Below are 24,497 nucleotides of genomic sequence, written 5' to 3'. Positions count from 1 at the left end.
TACGTTCTTCAGACCCACCCCCTGTCTATGTTGCAAAGGGATGTTAGGGCCTTGTATTGTATATTATCCCGGTTTTGTTGGGGGGGGGGGCGGAGACCCAAATTGTGTTGGTCTCTGTTGGTTGGTACTACCACCAGGAGCGGTTTTGGGGTGCCTGACATCAGGGCGTATAATCAGGCTGCTTGTTACGCCATGTGAGCGATTGGGTGTTGGGCACCTCTTTTTATACTGATCTTTCTTTGGAGCAGGACTATTTTTATCCTATTCACCTTCTTTATCTCCTCCATGCCCCCTTGTCGAAATTGCCGCGCCCCTGCAGGACTAGTGTTCTTTTTCGGCCCTTGTGGGTGGCGTGGCACCGGAACCTCCGGTTGTGGAATCGGGACTCTCATACTAGTGTACCCTTGGTGGGGAACCTAGCTTTTCCTCTGGTTGTTGGCCTGTCCATTTTTGGTGGCTGGCGGGCTCGGGGAGTTAAGCAATCACAACATGTTCTGCAGGATGATGGGACCCTTCTTCCCTATGACAATCTGGTACTGCGGGGGATCCCTAGGATTGGCCTTCCTTTTGCCTATTGTCAACTGAGGCATTATGTGGGTTCCCTCCCAGGGGGTTCCTTGGGTGGAGATTTTGGGATCTACTTCTGTGCTTTTTTGGCAACGGATCCGGACTTTAGGGTCTCCATCTATTATTTTCCTAGACAGATTATGGACCTTCGACCATCCAGGGTTTTTCCCAGCGTTCTGGAGGCCTGGCAGCGCAACTTGGGAGGGACCTAGGAAGGAGTATTTTTTATTAAAGGTGATGAAGCGCACTGCAGACCTAGTCTATAATGCTGAATTAAGGGAATATCACTATCGCACAGTCCTGCAAGCTTATGTTTCTCAAAGTCAGGCTTATTATATGGGCTGTGTTGATACTCAGCTATGTGGGTGTTGTTCTGTAGAGGTAAATTCTTATTTTCATGGTCTCTGGAGTTGTGAACGGATCCAGGCTTCCTGGAACGCACTGGCTTCCTTTTTGCGAGAGCTTCTGCAGGTTCCCATGCCTGTATCGGCACTTTCTATGTTATTTGCTCATTTCTCTTTATCTGTGTACGCTTCATCCAAAAGATTATTTCTTAGTAAATGTTTAATTTTGGGTAAGAAATGTATCTTAAGTTGCTGGCTTTCATCTGAGTCACCCTCCTTTTGGCATTGGAGAAATAGGCTACATAAGCTCATGGGCTGGGAAGCTCGTTTGGCGTATTCCTCTCACCACCGGAGCAGAAAATTTGTAAACACCTGGACTCCATATTTGAACATTTTGTCTCCAGTGAGTCATAGCCGTATATTGAATCGACTCCAATTTTATACTGCCATACTTGTTTGACATCTGAACTCCGTCTGTGCACTGGTTTACTTTCTGTTTTGGGGGGGAGGGGAGGGTCTGGGGGGGGTGCTGCTGGGACGGGGTGACTTGTGGTTAAGTGGTAGCCATGGAGGATATAAGAGTTCAGTCCTCCATGGTGGATAGATGTTATTGTAAACATGGTTTTACGTTTTGCTTTTTTCTGACATTGTATTGGTTCAATAAAAAGATTTAAACAACAATATAAAAAACATTCCTAGACCATCTTCCCAATAAGTCAGTTTACTCATAGCAATGTATAGTCATAACTCTTTACAGACAAAAACATAACAAAATACTGTATGATAATCAGCTGCATTTGAATATGGTGATATCAGAGAAGTGATGTATTTCATAGTAAGTGTTATATACAGCTATAGATACTGATGGGTAAATATAGGTGGCTACTAATGCAAGCAGCTGAAAATGAATTAACATTTAAATGCAATCACACTAGCCCTGTAGTTGGTGTGTAAACGCCCATTAACAAGAATGTGTCCGTAAATGAAAGAATTCTCCATCCACATTCCATACAGACTTTGCCATGGCTGTGCCCACCAGCAAAGTGCATGCTATCAAATTATGATGTCTGCTCTTCCACTAGTTGGTATTCTATAAGGGATCATTTACATACATAAATGACTACTTGCAGAAATGACTAGAATACAACCGTTTTGTACATTTTTGTAGGATGATGGTGGGCATGAACCCCCCAGTTACTGTGAAGCTTTGCAGTTATCATCTGTGAATTTTCTCCATCAGTTTACTGTCGATGCAATTTTTTAGTGCACTTTAGTAAAAGGGATCAATAATATCCTGTGTTCAGATTATCTGAGATTATTTTTCTGTATTTACTGTAAAATAATAATGGTTTAACTTTTATTGTCAACAGCTTACAAAGATAAATGGCTGTGGGGAATATTTTGAAGATAAACATGTGCCTAAGAGGTAAGAATCTTGCAAGAAATAAAATGTTTTAGATGCTACCTGTGATTTAGTTTCTCTGGCTGCCAGCTCTAAATGACGGGCCTTCCCCTCCCCGGTGCATCATGTGATGCACGGGGAGGGGCCAAAGGCCTTGATTGGTTCAGATACCTAAGGCTCCTCCCAAGGGGTGAGACCTTAGGCATCTGAGCCAATCGGAGCCTTAGGCTCCTCCCTCTGGTCAAGCCAATCAGGTATGTGTATTAATGGACACTAATTCCAGTTACTAGGTGTCACTCTTGCATGATAACCAAAGCTCAGGGGTTGTGAACATCTCTGCTGCATGCTGAGCTCTGAATGATTCAGGAAACAGAGGAACCCAATCAACAATCAGACTTACATCCTCTTTAAGGACTTGTACAAACACCCAAAATTATCATAAACCTAAGCCAGAACACTACGAGGGGCTGCTGAAAAGTTCTCAGCCCAACCAAGAAGATAATGATGTGGAGCCATGAAACTTACAAGTTATTCCATGCTTTTCTTGACACTTTTTGTTTCATCACACACAGAATGAGGGAACACACTTCAACCTAGCAATTATACAAAGCAACTAGTGTGTATTTTATTCTTTTCCTTTCCTGCTGAGGTTATAACATATATTTATAAAAATTTGAAAAACAGCCTCGAAGACTCAACAAGCATAGAGAGCAGGACAACTGCCCAAATGAGCTTTGCACACAAAACTATCACTGCCTGGTGTTGCCAGAAAAAAAAGAGCACAACTAAAAACCCACTTTCTTGTAGGAAAAAAACAGAGTGCTCTAAAATAACTATTTAAGTAGTTTATCAAAAGAATCACCCCCCAGCCAGGAAAGAAAAATTAAACTAGAAAATGCAGGGATTTTAAAAAGTCCCCAAAGACTTGGCTTTATAAAAAAAAACTAAACTAAACAAAAGAGTAGAACTTATCTTAAATATATGTAGGGAGTCTTTCTGTTCCTGCTTCACAGAGCCTCTTCATTCCAAGCATTGAAACAAAATGTTCCACACTGAAATCCTTTTTTCTGCTTCAGAAAGTCTCTTCCTACTGAGCAGTGAAGCAAGATGGGCCACTCTAAAATCTTTCCATACTACATTTCACTCCCAGTTGGACTTACTTTCAATTATAGTCTCCAATTATACAGTTTCCCATAAAGTTTTAAAAAAGAAAGCAAGAAAATAGACAACGCAGGAGACTTACCCGGTTTTGCCAGAAGTTTCATTGGAAGGAGGGATTTGGTCAGAAGAAGGTCCCAGAGCAGCGCTGCGTGCAGTGTTGCCTCTTCTTCCATGAAGTTTCTAAGAGGCTGGTAGGCCTGCCCCGGGAGGCTCAAAGGGGCCGACCCAGGGGAGTTGCAGGTTTTTTTTTGCCAGAGCAAGCGAGGGAGGGTGCAAGAGAGGGGGGCTATTGGACATTTGATAGGGAGGGAGGAGGGGGGCTGCTGGACTTGCGAGGAGGGGCTGCTGGACCCACAATTGTAAGGAGGGCTGCTGGCTGGGAGAGATGGGAAGGGAGGCGACTCATGGCAGATCCATTCTGGGGACAAGGCCATTTACCGCTCTGCGGGGGAGTGAAAAGTCTTGGTCCCATACCCACGGCAAAGGACCGATATTTTTTTTTCCTTCCCATTCCTGCGGGTTAGCCGCGGGAAACAGTCCCCTTGTCATTCTTTAGATTGCATGCATTGCCCTTGTTATATGCAAACCTCCCATGAGCCTTCATGATGGATGTCCAGAAAAACAGAATGCCAAGGGTTATCCTAGGGATGGGTTGTGGACCTTTGACTCAGCCCCAGTCAGCTCAGTGCAATGATCAGTGCAGCTCACCTGGCTGTCTGTGCTGCACAGCAGTGCTCCTATAATCTCAACAAACTGGTGGGAACACAGAGAGTATTGTTTGTAAATGCCACAGTGACCTGGTGCCCAGGGATGTTCATGCTTGGATTGTATTTTATTTCTAGTTTTGATTTTGATCTTTTTAAAATATGCATTCTTTTTTATTTGTGTTGAACCCAGTGGCGTAACGAGGGAAGGAGGCGCCTGGTGTGGTGACACCCTCCGCCTTCTTCTCCACCCCCTGCTCCTTCCCCAACCTTGCCGCACACACGTGCTTTTGAAGGAGTCTGGGACTGGTTTTCCTGAGTTTTAAATTAAGTTTTCTCTTTAATAATGCTGAATTATGTTTAGTTGCAGACCTAACTTATCTCATGTTCTAGCTTGCCTGCACTAGGTGTTGTAGCAGGGCGTTTTAGCTTCTTATGGTTATCTCAGCATATACAATATTGTATTCCGCCCTCCTGGACATGTAACAGAAAGACAGCAGGGCTTAGATTAATGACCTGCTAATGTGAGCTTAGGACCAATGATTGTTAAGAAAAGTAACACGTGAGAAGTTTTTTCTAGAATTCAGTTGTATAGCCAGAAAAGTGTATAAATATCTCTGTAACTTCCTGGTTTTGGGACTTCTGAAGCCAGCTTGAAGTTCAGGGGTCCACATATGCTGAATAAACCCTGTCGCTTTCTTCATGTCTCTAAGTTTTGTGGCTGACCAAAGTGACCTTTCACCTTCCCTTCCCCCTGTACCTCTTTAACTCTTCAATGGCATCTCCAACTTGCTGCCTGCGCTGGCCTTGGCTCTCCCTCTTGACGTCACTTCCTGGTCTCGCAACCCGAAAATGACTTCAGAGGGAGAGCTGAGGCTGGTGTGAGCAGCAGGTAGGAGGTGTTGCTTGTGCCAGTAAAGAGCCAAAGAGGTACGGGCCAGAGAGGTGCTGGCACTCCCACCAAGACAGTGCCCTCCTCACTATGCCACTGGTTGAACCTTTTGTTATTAGTTATGTTTGTTTTTACATTGTTGCATTGTAGTACAGTCTAACTTCTTGCAGTATTCAATTCAGTTTTTCTCTAAATGTTTCCATTCCTTAATTGTGGTCACTTATTCTGTATTGGAAGGTATGTCTTGTATATTCAGGCTGAGTAAGGTTTTTGCCAAGTTTTTTCAATAGGGTGTCTTCTGGTATTTTATGATCTGTTCATACTAATAATGTCGCCTTTTGCTAGGCAGTGATGTTGTTGTCTGTTGCAAGTCCAACCTGTTTTTGACAGGTTATGTTGCCATGTGGGTTCTGTTTATTTTTCAGGGTTTTTGTAACATAGAGATTTAGTAAATAACAGTTAAAGACCAGCATGACCCATCAACAGTCCATCCAGAAAAGCGGCCAGGGTTTCACCAACTAGATGGACGCATTCCTATTTTGAAAATGGTCATGTTCAGTACTGGATTTTTGTTCATGTTTTGCAAAAAGTCTAAACTTGGCTTTAAATGTCATATTGAAAATGCTCCTCTTATTCATAGTTCCAATATTCCTAGTTTTCAAAAATGAAACACTGCTAAAAGGCCAATTTTATTTATATATAGTTTATTTGAGCAACCCAAAGTTGTTGGTGGTTAGGGGAGGGCGGGGCGAGTGGGGTAGGACATGGAAGGTGGGGCATTGTTGGGGACAATGTAAAAACAAAAGTTGGTCTGGCATGCCACAACCTTTTGAGCCGGCCCTGAGAGCAATTCTGTAAAGGGGTACTGTGGTAATGTGAACAAGGACAAGCCAAGAGCCCAGGTAAAACAGCGCCACACAGTGGTTGCAGTAAAGGAAAATAATATTTATTAAAGCTGTTAGGTCATGGGTCCTTGTTCCATTCACAGTAATCAGGAAAAGGCAACATAATACTAGTCTATAAATGTAACAATGGTCTCATGTGGCTGGTTCTTGCAAGGCCTTTGGGTACCTTACTGCCTCTCAGCAGCACAGTTTACTTATCCCTGACCTGGTTCATCAAAGTTACCAATATAATCTCTAGCAATTACTCAGGTCAAAGTACAAAATCTGCAAGGTTCCAAGTAGGGCTTGACCTACCTGACTGCAGCAGTTGCAGTTCATATATAAGTGGTGGAGGCACATGCCATGGGGTGTTGCTGCTTCCCTCTGAGCCTCCTTAACCTAGCAATGACCCTTAGCTTTTATACTTCATGGACAGGGCTGTCCTGTGTCCAGTCCCTTATCCAAGCTGCTTACGTCCACACTGTTAATTTCTTCATAGGTAGGACATTTCTTCTTCTTCGTTAAAGTCCACCAAAAAAATTATACAATTCTGTTCAGTCTATTTCCCACCTCATAGCAGCTTTCCAGTTGGTAAAAAAACCCAGCAGAATCAGAGCTTCCCTTTGTCAAAATCCTTTTCTTGCACAGGGAACATGAGCAAGGAAAAGAAAGGCAGCCAGTTGCCTCCTCAACTGCTTCCCTACAAAATGTACACAAAAAGAAAAAAACCTTCTTTCTACTTCACAAGGCTCTACCTCGATTTCCTCTTTTACTACAGCCTCCCAAACCAACTCAGAGTCTTCTAGAAGCTCCTTCCTTTCTATTTCTAACCTGGGAAAAGGACTTCCTGGCCTACCTCTACCTGATTGATTCCCCTTTTCTGGGTCTTCCATTGGATAGGAATGCTTTGCACTGCCCTTCATTGAGTTCCACAGGACCTCCCATATAATTCCCTTTGGTCTGTTCTGAAAGTTTTTCTTCCTGCCCCTCCCCCAGGGGGAACAAACTTCATTCTCCTTTACTGCTTCCTATGGATTATATGGGCTCTTCCCCTGTTCTAGAGCATTATATTTCCTATGCCTGTTGTTTTGACCATGCTTCCCTCTATTCTCTGGGGATTTTATTGCAGAAGGACTTCTCACTTTCCTATCCTTGAGATATAGAGATAGAGATATACATGGTGCCCACAAAAACACTCCTTGATTTTAAATGGTTACAAACCAAAATTTATTGGAATATTCTTTCACCTTTGAGGCTACAGTTTCATCAACTCATACAGTTTCATATGGATCTGTTGATTACAAACACTCAATGTGCACCTCACCTGTTACTTTGCAAATATCAATGCAAAAATCGAGTTCGGACCAGACTGTCTGAAGCATATCCGGCATGATCGCATTTATAGCTTCAGTGATGCATAACGTGATCATTTATTTTTTTCATCAAAGGGGGACATCTATTAATTGTCAGTCCCGCCTCCAATCCTGCCCTAGCCCTGCTCCAATCCCACCCAGCCACGCCCCAACCCTGCCCTAACCCCGCCTTCAATTTCTTCCATTCATTTTTCATGTACAAATAATATCTGCATATTAATTCACAATGGTAACCTTAAAATTAAAAAAAACTACAAAGCACACTATATGCAGAGAAAATGTTAATTATCATTTATATTTGGGGTGTTTTCAAAGATGTCAAGGCAAATGACTTTAAAATATGCAATGTCATCTTAGTAACTATAGAAAAATAGACAAATATAGTGCAAAATATAGACAGCAGATATAAATTCTCAAAACTGACGTTTTGATCACTAAATTGAAAATAAAATCATTTTTCCTAACTTTGCTGTTTGGTGATTTCATGAGTCTCTGATTGCATTTCCTTCTGTCTGTGTATCCTTTCTTTCATTTCTTTCTTTCTGCACTCAGGCCCAACAATTGTCCATTTCTATTCCCTCCCTCCTTCCTTCCTATGTCCTTAGTGCCCCCAGTGCCTCCTTCCCATGTCCATAGTGCCCCCAGTGTCTATGTTCTGTGTCCTTAGTGCCCGCAGTGCCTCCTTCCCATGTCCATAGTGCCCCCAGTGCCTCTGTTCTGTATCCTTAGTGCCCCCAGTGCCTCCTTCCCATGTCCCTAGTTCCCCCAGTGACTCCTTCCCATGTCCATAGTGCCCCCAGTGCCTCCTTCCCATGTCCATAGTGCCCCCAGTGCCTCCTTCCTATGTCTTCCCTTGCCTTTGTCCCTCCCCCGAAGCCAGCCTGCCTGCCTACCTCCTTCCCTTCCTCCCTTCAGTGCCTGATTCAACACCCCCCCTGCAGATTCACCCCCCCCCCAGATTCAAACCCCCACCCGCCCGTCCATCCATGTACCTCCGCTGCCTGCCAGTCTGCCTCCCTGCCATGCCGATTCAAACCCTGGGCTGCCGCCGCTGCTTCTTGCCTTCTTCCCGACGTCATTTTGACGTCGGAGAGGAAGTTCGGGCTAGCCAGGCAGCGATTGGCTGGCCCGGAACTTCCTCTCGACGTCAAAATTGATGTCGGGAAGAAGGCAAGAAGGCAAGAAGCAGCGGCGGCGGCCCAGGGTTTGAATTGGCACGGCAGGGAGGGAAAGTGATCACCCGTCCTGGTGTCCCCGCACACAGCTTCGGGACGCTGTCCCTGAAAACGGGACATTTCGGTGTCCTGAAGCGATGGGTCGGGACAATGGGATGGTTGGTCCGAAAACGGGACTGTCCCATTGGAAACAGAATGTATGGTCACCTTAGTGATGCATTCCTGCATATCATCATCCATAGTTGCGGGTAGTGGAGGTAGATACACTTTGTCTTTTAAGTACCCCCATAGGAAAAAGTCACAAACAGTAATGTCCGGTGATCTCGGGGGCCACTTGAGGAACACCTGGTTATTTTGTTGCGTTGCATTGTCTGAAGGTTGTAACTTCTGTACCAATTGCCGCTTATAAGGGTGAAATTGCAAGCGATTGTGTAAGATCTTGCTAACCGTGCTTTTTGGGACTTGTTTTTGCTGTCATCTTATTTATAAACATATTCAATAAGTTTTGATTTTGTAACCATTTAAAATCAAGTAGTGTTTTTGTGGGCATCCTGTATAACTTACATTACGTAATTCTTTTTCTAACTGGTTATACAGTGAAAAAAATTCTATGCTTATTTTCCTTGCCTAGAGCTTTGGAGTCTCTGTATAATTTATTTGTACATTTGATTTTTGCTTTCTTATACTAAAAAATGTATTAAGCTGCATGCTATAATGATGTCATAAACTGTTTGTGTGATATCATTACATGACTACTAAGTAGTCCTAGCTATTGGATTTTCATATGGAATGCCAGATATCCTTCACGATAATGTATTTCCTTCATCATAATATATTTTTAGAAAGCTGAAATGAATATGTTGTCTTAGAACAGTAAGTTTTGTTTTTGTTAACAGTAAATTAAGTTGTTGTCTTAGAACATTAAGTTTTGTTTTTGTTAACCTTTGTTATTCCATGTTATAAAGTTAAATAGTATTTTGATAATTTTGCCATATCTTATAGCAAGAATAGGTTTCTTTTGCCTGGGTATATAATGAGCCTTATTTTGTTTGGTTTTCATATCTTGGCAGAAAATCATGCTGTGATTTTTTTTTGTAGTTGTATACATGATTCTACATCAAGTTGCGCATTTCTGTTTTGATGTATCACTTTACTACATTTGATACATTGCTCTTTATTGTGTTTTTGTGTTTTGTAAATCCTTTTCAGTTAGACCAGCGGTTCCCAATCTGTGAGCCACGGCTCCCTGGGGAGCTGTGACTGACGTATAGGGGAGCCGCAGATTATTCTTATATTAGACATATTTTACAACCTTAAGAAATTAAAAAGTATATAGAAATAAATATACTACAACTGAATCTTCAGCTTATTCGTTAAGTTACTATTTTGATATTTATGGCTGGTAAAAGAGTTTGTTTTCTGTTATCGTGTGGATGTAATCATCGTGGGGGAGACACTATGGGGCTCATAATAAAAAAAAAAGTCTAAAAAGTGGCCTAAATGGGTACTTGGACGATCAAAACGCCTGTTCATCCAAGTACCCATAACCAAAGCTGGTTTTAGACGTATCTAAAACCAGATTAGGCCTTTCTCCTGCCTCTAAATGCATAGAGTGAAAAGAGGCATATTTAGAGGAGGGGAAAGGGTGGGAGGTGGGCCGACCTACACCTAGGCATACAGCGGGCCGGCAACTTACCCCCCCCCCCACCGCAACCATCGCAGCAGGAGAGATGGCTCATCTCCCCTGCCACAATGCGATCACCCATCTACCTGAACTGCCGCGACCCGCTGCAGGAGACATGGCCAATCTCTCCTGCCGTGGTTTCTGGCAGTTTGGGTATAGGAGTGATCGCATCGCGGCAGGGGAGATAGCCAATCTCTCCTGCCGCCATGCATCACCCCCCTCCCCCGACAAGATCGGGGCAAGAGGGAGCCCAAGCCCTCTTGCCCCGGTGAGCCACGACCCCCTCATAACGATCGGGGCAAGAGGAAGCCCTAGCCCTCCTGCCCTGGCAAGCCATGACCCCCACACAACGATTGGCGCAAGAGGAAGCACAAGTCCTCTTGCCCCGGTGAACCACAACCCCCCCCACCGATTACGAGCGGGCCAGGAGGGAGCCCAAGCCCTCCTGGCCAGGCGAACCCCCTACTCCCCCACCCCCACTAAGATACGGGCAGGAGGGATCCCAGGCCCTCCTGCCCTTGACACACACCCCTCCCATGATCGCCCCCCTGCCGACCTGCGAGACCCCCCGCCGATCCCTCGTCCCCCCCACCCCAATCCCTCTCCATGTACCTGTCGAAGTTGGCCAGACAGACGGGCTGGCCTTAGGGCCTGATTGGCTCAGGCAGCTCAAACCCCACCCACTATATTTGTCTATTTTTCTATAGTTACTGAGGTGACCGAGCTTGCGGAAATGGGGCGGAAACAGGCTTTTAAAATTTTAGTCCTAGTAGTTTGCCGGTCCACAAAATAATTCTTTTATTTCTGCCGGTTCACGGGTGTAAAAAGGTTGAAAAACACTGATGTAGAGTATGCCGGCTTTCTTTTTTGCCCAACCGCACGCGTTCAAAAAGCCGCGCTTGTGCGGCTGCTCGAGTTGATCAATCTTCTCCTCTCTTACAACTTCCTGTTTCCAGTTGCGTCAGAGGAGAATATTGAACAAATGAGCACCCGCACATGTGGCTGGGCGAAAAAGAAAGCCGGCATACTCTACATCTAAGGTGAGATGGAGGGAGGGAGATGGAGGAATACTGCAATCGGTCAGGTGTCTGCTGTTTTTGTATCACTGCCTGCCTGCGCTCACTTTCCAGATCCTCCTGCATTTTTAGTGTGCACAATTGATCTGATTCGAGCTATAGGTGAACATGGGGGACACGTCATTGCAAGGGAGAACAAGTCAATTGATTTATTTTATGTTCTGTTTTTACTACAGGGCAGAGGCACTGAAACAGATTCTCAGTGCAATAGTAGTAGTGGCAGGACTCTCTTCTGTCTTCATGGTGTTTCGCAGTACTGAAGCTTATATGGATGCTGCGGGGACAGTGACGGGGCGGTGAATGGGATGGCAGTGGCAGTGACAGGGCGGTGAAAGGAATGACGGTGACGGGGCAGTGCAGAGGATGGTGGGCCGGGGACGGGGACAGATTTTTCCCCGTGTCATTCTCTACTTGGGAGTGCTCGACCTAGAGGAACAGGAGATCTCTTTGTCTCCCCTGATTCTAAGAGCTCCTCAATGTCCAGCTGAGAAGCATACACCAGAGTTGAGCTCTGGGAAACTAGAGGAGGAGACCCGGGAGGTGGCTCTGGAGGCAGTGTCTTCCCCGAAGAAATCACAGATGAAGGAGGACATTGGGAAATCCGGCATTAGAGTCAGAAATAACTTTAGGGACACTTGTTGAGGCTATAATAAGACAGGATGTGACAGCTGGAAAGACTACTCAGGAACTTGAGGTATTACGTCTCTAAAGTTGATGCCTTTTCACTAAAAATTGATAAATTTCATAGGGACTGCATAGACTACAATCGTTCATGAGATGAGAATATGCCTCGTCAAAGAGAAGCAGCAGCCAAAACTTGTGTTGGCGTCTTCCAACTGTTAGCACGCCAAAAGAGGTTAAAAAATAATAGATATTCGGGGCTGGTATCCGGATACCAGCTGATGCTGAATATTTAGCATTAACCCAGCCTTTAAGTGAATAACATCTGGCTTTTCCCATAGATCACCCCAGCACTATCCGGATAGTACCAAGGCAGTCAGAGAAAAAACTCAGTGCCACTATTATCAGCCCCCTTCATTTTGGATATGTAACTCGTACAACCATTCTCCTTTTTGATGATACCATGTTTATGATTCTTTAGGATTTAATGTTTGTAGTGGCTCTGATAATGATCAATTATTTAGTCCTTAAATGAGTTTGGGTAGGTTTCTTAGCTCCTCACCTGTTAGCAGTATAGTTAAGGTACTAACATGGAATTCAGCAACAACACTGATTTAAAGCATAAGAACATAAGAATTGCCGCTGCTGGGTCAGACCAGTGGTCCATCCTGCCCAGCAGTGCGCTCATGCGGTGGCCCTCAGGTTAAAGACCAGTGCTCTAATTGAGTCCAGCCTCACCTGGGTACGTTCCAGTTTAGCAGGAACTTGTCCAACTTTGTCTTGAAACCCTGGAGGGTGTTTTCCCCTATAACAGACTCCGGAAGTTCATTCCAGTTTTCCACCACTCTGGGTGAAGAAGAATTTCCTTACATTTGTATGGAATCTATCCCCTTTCAACTTTAGAGAGTGCCCTCTCGTTCTCCCTACCTTAGAGAGAGTGAACAGTCTGTCTTTATCTACTAAGTCTATTCCCTTCAGTATTTTGAACGTTTTGATCAAGTCCCCTCTCAGTCTCCTCTTTTCAAGGGAGAAGAGGCCCAGTTTCTCCAATCTCTCACTGTACGGCAACTCCTCCAGCCCTTTAACCATTTTAGTCACTCTTCTCTGGACCCTTTCGAGTAGTACCGTGTCCTTCTTCGTGTACGGAGCCCAGTGCTGGATGGGGTACTCTAGGTGAGGTCGCACCATGGCCCGGTACAGCAGCATGATAACCCTCTCCGATCTGTTCATGATCCCCTTCTTAATCATTCCTAACATTCTGTTTTCCCTTTTTGCTGCCGCCGCCGCACATTGTGCAGATGGCTTCATCGACTTGTCAATCAGAACTTCCAAGTCTCTTTCCTGGGAGGTCTCTCCAAGTACCGCCCCAGACATCCTGTATTCATGCATGAGATTTTTGTTACTGACATGCATCACTTTACACTTATCTACGTTGAACCTCATTTGCCATTTCAATGCCCATTTCTCAAGCTTGATTATGTCATGTTGTAGATCTTCACAATCCCCCTGTATATTCACTACTCTGAATAACTTTGTATTGTCCGCAAATTTAATCACCTCACTCGTCGTACCAATGTCCAGATCGTTTATAAAGATGTTGAAGAGCACGGGTCCAAGCACCGAGCCCTGCGGCACCCCACTGGTGACACTCTTCCAGTCCGAGTATTGTCCATTTACCCACACTCTGTTTCCTATGCTCCAGCCAGTTCTTGATCCACATGAGTATTTCACCCTCGATTCATGACTCGCAATTTTCCGAAGTAGTGGTTCATGCGGAACCTTGTCGAATGCCTTCTGAAAATCCAGATATACAGTGTCGACTGGGTCACCCTTGTCTATCCGCCTGTTTGCTTCCTTGAAGAAGTGCAGTAAGTTCGTCAGAAAAGATCTGCCTTTACTGAAACTGTGCTGGCTGGTCCTCATCAGACCGTGTCCATCAAGATGATCGTTGATGCGGTCCTTTATCAGCGCCTCTACCATCTTTCCCGGTACTGAGGTTAGACTCACTGGTCTGTAGTTTCCCGGATCTCCCCTCAAACCTTTTTTGAAGATCGGCAAAACATTCGCCACCTTCCAGTCTTCCGGAATCTTTTCTGATTTGATCAACAGGTTGGCTATTAGTTGAAGCAGTTCAGCTATAGTCCCTTTCAGTTCTTTGATGACCCTCGGATGGATGTTATCCGGTCCCAGGGATTTATCACTCTTTAGCCTATCAATCTACCTGTATACCTCTTCTAGACTGACCGTCAGCCCTGTCAGTTTCCCGTCTTCATTTCCAGCATAGAGCCTGATGGGTTCCGGTATGTTGCGTATATCCTGTTTGGTAAATACAGATGCAAAAAATGTGTTCAGTTTGTTGGCGATTTCTTTATCTTCCTTTAGCACTCCCTTTATTCCATGGTCATCCAACTGCCCCACCGCTTCCTTCACGGGTCACTTCCCCTTAATGTATCGAAAGAACGGATTGAAGTTTTTCGCTTCTTTGGCTATTTTTTCCTCGTAGTCTCTTTTGGCCCCTTTTACTGCCTTATGGCACCTGCGTTGTTGTTGTTTGTGCTTATTCCAGTTTTTGTCCGTTTTTGACCTTTTCCATTCCTTAAATGAAGTTTTCTTGTCTCTGATCGCTTCCTTCAACTCTGTAGTGAGCCACGCCGGTTCTTTGTTCTTTTCCCTCTTGGATCTTTTGTGCCTCGGTGACTGTGTCCTTAAAAAGGGACCAAGCTTGCTCTAGCGTTTTTACAGTATTTATCCTCTTCTTAATCTTCTTCCCCACCATGAGTCTCCTCCCTTCGAAATTTCCCTTTCGGAAGATCAGCGCTGTGGCCATCGTTCTGGACCGGTGTTTCTCCCCTGCGTCCACGTTGAAGCGGTTCATATTGTGATCGCTACTTCCCAGCATCCCCTCTATTCTATACCTTGTGCCAGTTCTCACAGTCCATTCAGAATTAAGTCCAGAATTCTATTTCCTCTTGTATTTTCCTTGACAAGTTGTTCCAGGAAGCAATCGCCTACAGCAGTGTTTTTCAACCTTTTTACACCTATGGACCGGCGGAAATAAAATAATTATTTCATGGACTGGCAAACTAATAAGACTGAAATTTTTAAAAACCCCATCGCCGCCCCATCCCCACAAGCTCGGTCCTGTTAACCATCTGATCCCATCCGCACAAGCCTCAAATAGTTATGATTTTATATTTAACATATTTTATTAAAGAAACAATATTCTGTACAATTGTCATTTTATAAATATAAATAATACAGGGCAAGGATCAACAAAACCCCCGTCTCCCCCTGACTTCACATATATCCCCTCTACTATCAAGAAAACTGAATAAGCCAAATTATTACAGAATGCTACACAAATATCATGCTAACAGAATACTGCAGTCACACATGGCAGGAATGGTGTTAGGGGAGTACAACTAGGGCAATGCCCCCTGGTCAGAGAGAGCCCTAAGCCAGCTGGAAGCAAAAGAAGCACTGCCTGGGCTTTGCACTCCCCAGTTATGTCTAACATCAGCTCTAGTAGGATACATATTTTAAATCTGATATATTCTAATCACAAGATAGAAATAAAATTATTTTTTTTCTACCTTTTGTCGTCTCTGGTTTCTGCTTTCATCGTCTTTTCACTCTCTTCCATCCAGCGTCTGCCCTCTGTCTCTTCAATCCAGCATTTGCCCTCTCCCTCTCCCATATGTTATCTGCGTTCTTTCTATGCCACTCTTTCCTATACCAGATCTAGCATCTTTGTCCCTCTTTCCTTATTTCTCATCTGACCCCTCTTCCCAGCATCAATCTCTCTCTACTTTGTCATTCCTCTGTCTCTCCCCTTTCCCTCATCTGATCTCTCCATTCCATCCTGACTCCTTCCCCTCCTCTAATCTCCCTGCCAGCTGTTTCCTTCCAATTTTCCTCCTCCCCTATCCATCAGTACCTTCTCCCTTTCTTCCTCCCCTTATCCAACAGTAACTCTCTTCCCTTCCCTTTCCCTTCTCCCCTGTCAGCAATACCCCCTTCCCCTCCCTTGTCCAGGAGTACCCCATCTCCCTTCCCTCCTTCCCTCTCCAGCAAATGCTTCCTCTATGTAGGCTAGCAGCAGATCTGTGTGCTTTTAACTTCAGCACACAGCTGCCCCTAAGCAGTATTTTAGCCGTGGTTTCATGAGGCAGCCTCGGGGCCTTTGGTAGGCCGGCCCACATCGCATCATTGAAGCGGGCAGGCCTAGCAAAGGCCCCGAGGCTCTCTCATGAAACCGCAGCTAAAATACTGCTTAGGGGCAGCTGAGTGCCGAAGTTAAAAGCACACAGAGCTGCCGCTGCTGGTCTGGGGGTGCGGAGACAAAGGCAGGAGCAGGAGACATACGTGGCAGGTGTCCCGACATAGTGACAGTAACAGGAAGTTGCATGTCAACTGACGCCGGCACCTTTTGTTGCGGCGGGAACCCAAATCCTTCACGGACCGGCAAGATTTTTTTGCGGACCACCACTGGTCCGCGGACCGGCGGTTGAAGAACTGTGGCCTACAGCATCCAGGAACTTGGTCTCCCTAGCGCAGACGTAGGTGCCTAGGTTCCAGTGTATCCCCAGATAGTTGAAGTCACCCATGATAACTGCGTTGCCTCCCTTGCAGTTGCATTTAATCTCGTCCATCATTTCTCCATCAATTTCTTCGGACTGCCCTGGGGGTTGGTAGTAGATGCTGATCTTCATTTCCAGTCCATTTGTTCCCAGAATTTTGACCCATATAGACTCTAACTTATCCGTCTGTTGTGGCATGTTCTCTCCAGTAGATTCAAATCCCTCTTTGACGTATATGGCAATGCCCCCACCTTTTTGAGCCACTCTGTCTCTGCGGTATAGTTTGTATCCCAGTAGCACAGTGTCCCAGGAGTAAAGTGGTTCTCAGAATAACAAAAAATCTCATGAAACTATAACAGAAAAAAACAAGGCAACAGCAGCCAGAATACTACATAAACAAAATATTTAATTCAATAAATCCTTAGAGTACACTTATTTAACTTTCCTGTGATTGTGCTACAGCTGATATTAAACACAGGCTTTATAAAATTGCCAAACGATCATGGCGTATCCACATTATTGTACCAAAACCTAAAAACACAAATAATGTTTTGTGTATAGTGCTCAGATCCACAAACCTAGGTGCTTTAATAGTGAAATAAGCAGAGGTTGCTGACCAGGACCATCACAGCACACATACAGTCCCGTGCCGCACCCAACATGAAAAGATTATATTATTAGATTTAAATTCCAACTTATCTGCTGAGTGGGGCAGATTTTCAAATGTCTGCTTTCCTCTGTTCATGTGCCAGTAAAACTATGTAATCCCTGTTATTAGATGAACCCTCGACTCGAATTTCGCTATTGCATCATCAGGAGGGTATAAACTAAAGTGATAAAATAAACAAACTTAGTATCCTAAACCTAAACATGACCAAGGTAAGTAGAATATTAAGGAAATTTTGATACGATGATATGGAGTTAGATGTTCACAAAAAATTGAGTGATTGTTTGTGTGGTATTATGAGTGCTTGGATGTATATGTATATAGTTCTCTTTTTTACACCCCAGTATTTCTCATGAAACTGTTTAATCACACTTTGACAATCTTGAGATTCCCATATCCCTTTCTTGTGCTGTGCCTATCACTACCTCAACCCGTTCTCATGCACTTTTGCTTCTCAAGTCATGACTGCATTTTTTTTAGCATTTAACGTTATTTGCCAGACTTCCAACCACTTCTCATGTAATGTTCTAATCAGGGTCTTACTAAACCCTATGAAAACAGTGCTCTCTCCTCTTACTACCTGCATGTACTTGCCCTTGCAAAGTGATAAGTTTGGCTCTTGTGAATTAATGTTAGGGTACTTCATGATTGTTATGCATCTGGAAGAAAGGATAATAGAGATGAAACTAGGCCTAAATGATAAGTGAATAGACTTGTGATATGGCCATTGATTGAAAACTACCTCAGTAAGCTTATAATTGGTTGATTAGTGGAGGTTTGCTGAGGGGGGTAGGGAACCAGAGGGGTAGCTAGGTGAGAAGCAAGGAGAACAGCCGTTTCACAAAATTTGAATGAAATGGTGCCTATGCAAATTAGGCCTGCAGCCTCACACTGGCACCTATTTTACCAAAGGTCTGCTCCCTCTGATGTCAAAACCTGGGTATGTTTCTGTGGGAAATATTGTGTGTTTTTAAAATTATAGTAGTGTCTACTAGAAAGGGTGGAAGCTGTTTTATAAGTATAGTAAATTAAATTCATATCTATTGAAGGAATTTGGTTCAGTGCAATTATTTTTTAAATTTATTTTTCTCTATCTAGTGTTTTCCTATCTCTAATGAAGTTCCTTTCATAAATTATTTGTATTTTAATGTATATCGTTTAGGTCTGTAATATGCTGATGCGGTATAACAAATGCTAATAAAACATAAATTGAATCCTTTATGTTCTCTGTTGTTGCTTTTCTTAATGAGTTAATCTAAATGTGAACAAACACAAGAAAGTGGTAAATTGATAAGTTCATTTTTTTGTAAGCTCTGAAATAGTTTTTCTATAAGGAAAAAAATGGTTTGTATGTTCTTTTGTCACAGGTTTCCTCCAAAGTATCTCACGAAGGAACAAGATGAAACTACCATGGGAAATTTCCTGTCAGTCAAACCATTAAATCATGAGGACCAAGACAGAGGCAAGAATTTTGATAACTTATTTTTTTTGCTTAAAAATACAGTAGTAGTACAGGATTAGAAGAAAAGTAATGTAGTTTCTGAAATGGAAAAATCATACTTCAAGATGGTTGGTACAGTAGTTGCCTTGAGAGACAACCTGGTATGTACATTATCTGCATAAACCGTAGTTTAAGATCTTCTATTGCAGGTTATCTGCAGTATAGTCACTGTTCTGTGGATGTAGAATCCAGTAAGATTTGGAGAAGTTATAACGATGGTTGAAAGAAAATTTCATTTTGTTTATTGCATACTACAGTATTAGGCTTTGTACTAAGAGGATAATTCCATAAAGGAGTGCCTACATTTAGGTGCTTAGAATGTGTCTACTTGGAGCTATTCTATAAAGAAAAGTAGGTGTCCAGTTTTTGCCAGTTTTTTGTAGAACACGAATGTAACATGTGAAAAGTGCCCTTAGAGCTTGATCACTTACACTAGCCATGGAACTGGTGTAAACAGCCACATCCTAAATTACAAAAAGAACACATATAGATTATAATAATCAATAATCTATGCATATGCTTCTCCCAGACTCCATCCATTTGAATGTCCATCTGCAAACTCTGCACTGTCACATGAAACACCGTGTTATAGAATAGTGTCTAGTTAGGATATTTAATTTAATTTAATTTTGGCATTTATAATCCACAAAAAGAGAAATGACTGGGAGATCAAAAAATAAAAAAAATTGAATTTCAAAAGCAAAATTACCAATATCAAAATTCAATGGAAATGCTATATCAAAAAAATTTTTAATCAAAAAATATATTATATACAAAAATAACTTATATCTAAAAATAAATCTAAAGGTAAAGTGAATGCTCAGTTTAAATCACAAACTCAAAAGCAGCGTCATAATCTGGTGTTACAACAAGACATCATTGCACCCACTTGCCTGCCCTACTTGTTAGTAAGAGAAAAAAAATCTCTCAATAAGTCCACAAACGTACAACTTATTCACAAGCTATTGAAAATATATCGTATATAAAGCTGTTACTTAGCTTGGAGTTGGGATATTCAATGGGCTGCTTCCGGTAGGGATTATATTGAAGGCAATGCCATCTGATAAGTCGCTGCTATTGAAACTAATCCAACTGTAGAAAAAAACGTGAAAAAATACAAATAAAACCCCCAAAATCCCAAATAGTGAAAAATCCCAAAATCCCAAACTTGCTCTTCCTTTTCCTCTACACCGATCGTGTTTCACAGATCTTGCTTCATCAGGAGGAAGAAAAAAAATAAAACAAAAAACTAACTTGCACGGCATTTTTCAACTCAAGCTTAAAGTTTATATCTCAATTGTTATCTATAAAAATTCATACATATTACCACAAATCTATTTCAAGAAGATTAAAAAATATATACCCTCATAGCTCCGAACGGTTAGTTTGAAAAATCATGACTGTCTTCACCATCTCCATTATGTTGTGAATCATTTCCAGAGGGAAACAGAAAGACGTAAATAAACACGTCAATCATGTCCCTCAATTTATCAATCAAGAAATACAGAGAACCAATTACACTATCAAAAAGAAAGTTTCATTAGTGTACAGTCCATTCTATATCTTTATTTAATCCATATGGTATAACTGTGTTGTATGAAAAAATCAAACGTTGTTCGTGGTATAGCAGTGTTTGAGAGATATTGCCCTGTCTGTTAAAATCAAGCTGCCTAGTTACACAAAAAAATCAGTTAAAGAATGTCAATGAGAAACTAAAGGGGCCTCTACCTTCCCTGTTCGAATACAACTTAGATGTTCAGCAACCCTCAGTTTGATGGCTCTTATAGTTTGTCACATGGGCAAAAAATGGCATAAATAACTTGAAGTGTGTTACATTTGGAACTACCTCTCAGATGATAGATTTTATTGGTATGAGGAATCACTATATGATCAGTGCACAAAGAATAAAAACAATAGCTGCATTTACTGCAACTGGCATGTCCTCGTTGATCAAGGTTAGTTTGAATCTGCATAGTTGAATTAAAGTGTTCACCAGGATTCTTTCCCCTCCTGTAGCAAACATTGGCCATTCCAAAAACTCAGGATGAAAATCTAAAATATTCCAATGTTTTTTGATAATATTCTGAATGTTCATAGATTTACTAGAGAAAGGTAAAACACAAGTAATCCTAGAAATCGCCTGTTTAGAAGTTGTATTGGGCAACATAAGCCATTGATGATCGGCATTCCTTGCTCTTTTGTATGCTTTCTGAATTTTGCAAGCTGGATAACTACGTTGACGGAATTTTTGAGTCATTTTACCTTTAGATTTATTTTTACATATAAGTTATTTTTGTATATAATACATTTTTTGATAAAGAAATTTTTTTGATATCTTTAGCATTTCCATTGAATTTTGATATTGGTAATTTATAATCCACAACCATCAAGTTCTAGGTGGAGATCATTCAGGCCCTGATTCTACAAAACGCGTCTAAAGTTAAGCGCTATTTAGGTGCCTAACTTAGGCATCCTTTGTAGAATCGCACTCAGTGGCATTCAGCACTGTTTAGACTAACTTTTTAGGCGTCCTTTAGAGAATCAGGTTTTAGGTAAGATTTAGAAATCCAAACAATGTCTTTAATGTTATAATATTTTATCATTATGTTATTAAAATGACAATTTTATGCTGTTTTTCATTATAATTGTAATACTGGGAGTTGGATCTGTTTAATGCTTTTATTTTTCTTCCATCAGACAGAGTGACTGGGATTTGAACCAGTAACATTAGGGTAGAAGGCTGTAGGTTTGATCAGTGTGCTATAGAGCAAGCTAGCAAACTACATAGCAATTGTAAAAGTAGGTCTTATAAATATTGTAAGGAAGTCTACTTTTGAGCATAGGCTTCAGATAGACCTGAAAAGGATGGAAATTAGGCACAATTTGGATGAGCTTACTGTGATCTGCTAAATAGCTCTCTAGGTTTTTATTTTTGCTTTATTAAGCTCAAAATACATTTACTAAGCCACCACAAACATGCCACATCAATACAAAGATATTGCATACAAAATCTTCTATTTTTTGGACAAATAGTAATGCTATTTGCTAATTAGATGGAAAGATCCATTAATTGAAGCACAGCTCATGAAAAAAACAGCTTTATGTTTCTTGCTAAAAAGCTACCCTTTTTTCTCACTAAAGATTGCTCCAATGAGGTCATTCTTAAAACAGGTGGATTCAGCAAATAAAGCACTTGACAAAAATATATAGATTGCATACATAACTTAATTTGCAAAAGCTTAAAAACAGAAAAAAAACAGATACAGACCTTAGCATGGCTTCTACTTCATTGCAAATGGAGGTTTGCTGCTGCACAATGGTGACCTCATTGTGAGATCATCAAGGTGCACCTGCAAGGTAGAATGCCACAATTAAAATATATGCTGGGAGAGCTGGTTGGAATTTGAACTTATGACCTCTGGAAGAGGAGCACAGGGCTTTTATTTATTGAGCTATAGCAGCTTCCAGGCAGGTGTGTCTGACTGCCCTGTGATAGCTAAGCCTAAGCTATCATATTACAGGGCAAGAATGTTTGGGCAATATTCCATGTCTGGACGAAAACTTATTCAGAGACAAAATAGAGGAGGCAACCCAAAATATTATGAGGCATGAAGGCTCTATGGTTACCTTGACCTCCGACGAAACATCCAAACCTCAAACATCTAAGAGGTTTTATAACCCTAGATGTACCTCTTACTACAGCATGATAAGATACCCTCAACCATCTATACCCTCTAGAGCAGTGTTCTTCAACCACCAGTCCGTGGACCGGTGCCAGTCTGCAGAAATTTGCTGCCGGTCCACATGGCCGGCATGTGCATCTGCTGTCTGTATTTTGCACTGTTCAGGAAGAAATGCATTTGTTTCTTTTTCTCTGGGGTTGTACTGCATGCAAAGTCTTGCATTTTAGGGTTTTGTTTGTATATATATTAGTACTTTTAGTTTTTGGTCCTGTATTTGCAAAGAGGTTATCTGTTTTCTGGTAGGAATGAATGTTGAGAAGCATACAGTATGCTTTGTGTAGTTTATGATCAAACAATTTTTTTATTGATGCACAAACAAAGCTGTATTCCACACATTAGACTGTAAACATTCTCTTGTTTATTACGTAGGTCAGACCAAGCCTCCTAGAACTTCTACTCAATTGTTCTTATCATTCAATCCTAATAGACTTGAAGCCCCTGTCACCAAGAGAACTATCTCCACATGGTTAGCTAACTGTATCTCCTTTTGCTATGCTCAGGCTGCACTGATGCTAGAAGGTCGTGTCACTGCATATAAAGTAAGAGCAATGGCACCTTCAGTAGCCCATCTCTGTGGCACTCCCATTGAGGATATGCTTAATGGGAGAAGAATGTGGCGTAGTGGTTAGAGCTACAGCCTCAGCACCCTGAGGTTGTGAGTTCAAAACCCCATGCTGCTCCTTGTGACCCTGGGCAAGTCACTTAATCCTCCACTGCCCCAGGTACATTAGACAGACTGAGCCCACTGGAACCAATAGGGAAAATGCTTGAGTACCTGATTTATAACTCATTCACAGCTCCTTTGGGAGGATGGGCTAAAAGATCAAATAAAAAAAAATATGTAAAGCAGCCACTTGGTCCTCAGTTCATACCTTCACCTCCCACTTAATGAAATTTTATAAACGTCACCTGACTTAAGATTGACCTGTGCTACACGCCTCATTTCTCAACACCTTTGTTTTAGGTGCCATTTATAGAATTGGAGCCTTTGTGATGAAAAATATGTCTTAAAAATAAATCCACAAAAGTGAGAAATTTACCATTAAAAAAACTACATTGAAATTACTGTATGGTTATAAGATGTTACAGTGGATAAGAAGGGTGTATAGTAGAAGTTTATAAAATCATGAATGATGAAGAAGAATTTAATAGGCGATAGTTATTCACCTTTCCAAATAGTAGTAAGACTAGGAACAATCATGAAGCTAACTGGTAACTTTGTTGCCAGAGATTGAGATTAAGATTGATAATATAGCTGAGCTTCAAAAATGTTTGGGCATGTTTCTAGATGAAGGGATGGGATTTGGGATTTAATGCATGCCTATTTCAGCAATAAAGGTCCACTAACAAGCCAGATCGACATGGGGAGCAGCACCTCTTAGTTCTGGCACAAAGCAAAAGTGAAGGGGTCTTCTAAAGACCTGTTTCTTCCAAGAAATCTAATTTGCCATTATGGGAGATAGGCTTCTGGACTCAGTGGGCCATTGATCTGACCCAATATGATATTTACTTAATTAACTCTGTTCCCCTTTGTACTGCAGTGAGTTTACAACAGAAAATTATCTAGTTTAGAGATATAAGAAGCAAACCATTTGGGTAGCTTGGAAATTTGTAAAGAAGCACAGAGAAAGACAATAAAGTTCAGAATAATTGCAATAAATTAAAATATATTTAAAGTGTAAAGAAAAATATGAAATTAGCACAATGAGTGGGAGAGGATCAATAGTAGGGGTACAAAGGAGAAAAAGGTTCATAAAGGGAAAATTTATTTTTAGTGGAGTACTTCAGAGATCTGTCCTGAGGCCAGTTCTGTTCACTGACTTTGTGAGTGATATTGCAGAATGGCTAGAAGGAAAAGTGTTTTCCTTTTTTTGCAGATGACACTAGGATCTGAAACAGGGTGATCACCCTTTGAGAAAAGACAGAACAAGATACAGTCTAAGAAACCAAGCAGTGTAGTCATGTGCTTGGTAGTTAAGATTAAATGAAAGAAATTCAGAGCCCAAAATTGGAGCTGGGGAGGAGTCTTTGGAAGTACATAGGCTAAGAGAGAATTTAAACAGGCTAAGACAATTCAGAGCAATATGATTTGCCCTAAGTCAGTCCAGCTTTAGAACTCAGGC

At 42.0% G+C, this 24,497-nt stretch overlaps 1 protein-coding gene across 6 annotated transcripts in view; it reads left to right on the top strand.

Annotated features, from left to right (window-relative positions):
- PTPN13 (protein tyrosine phosphatase non-receptor type 13) overlaps window positions 1-24,497 on the top strand; it is a 626,469-nt gene that overhangs the window by 539,246 nt on the left and 62,726 nt on the right. For all 6 annotated transcript variants that reach the window (XM_033963022.1, XM_033963031.1, XM_033963011.1 and 3 more), the window contains 2 exons: window positions 2,282-2,337; window positions 18,498-18,592. In XM_033963022.1, the coding sequence (XP_033818913.1) occupies window positions 2,282-2,337; window positions 18,498-18,592 (151 nt within the window). The remainder of the gene's footprint in view (window positions 1-2,281; window positions 2,338-18,497; window positions 18,593-24,497) is intronic.

Source organism: Geotrypetes seraphini, chromosome 1 (genome assembly GCF_902459505.1).
Source record: "Geotrypetes seraphini chromosome 1, aGeoSer1.1, whole genome shotgun sequence".
Classification (NCBI taxonomy): domain Eukaryota; kingdom Metazoa; phylum Chordata; class Amphibia; order Gymnophiona; family Dermophiidae; genus Geotrypetes; species Geotrypetes seraphini.
The sequence above is the reverse complement of the archived record's forward strand: the minus strand, read 5'-3'. Positions and strand labels throughout refer to the sequence as shown.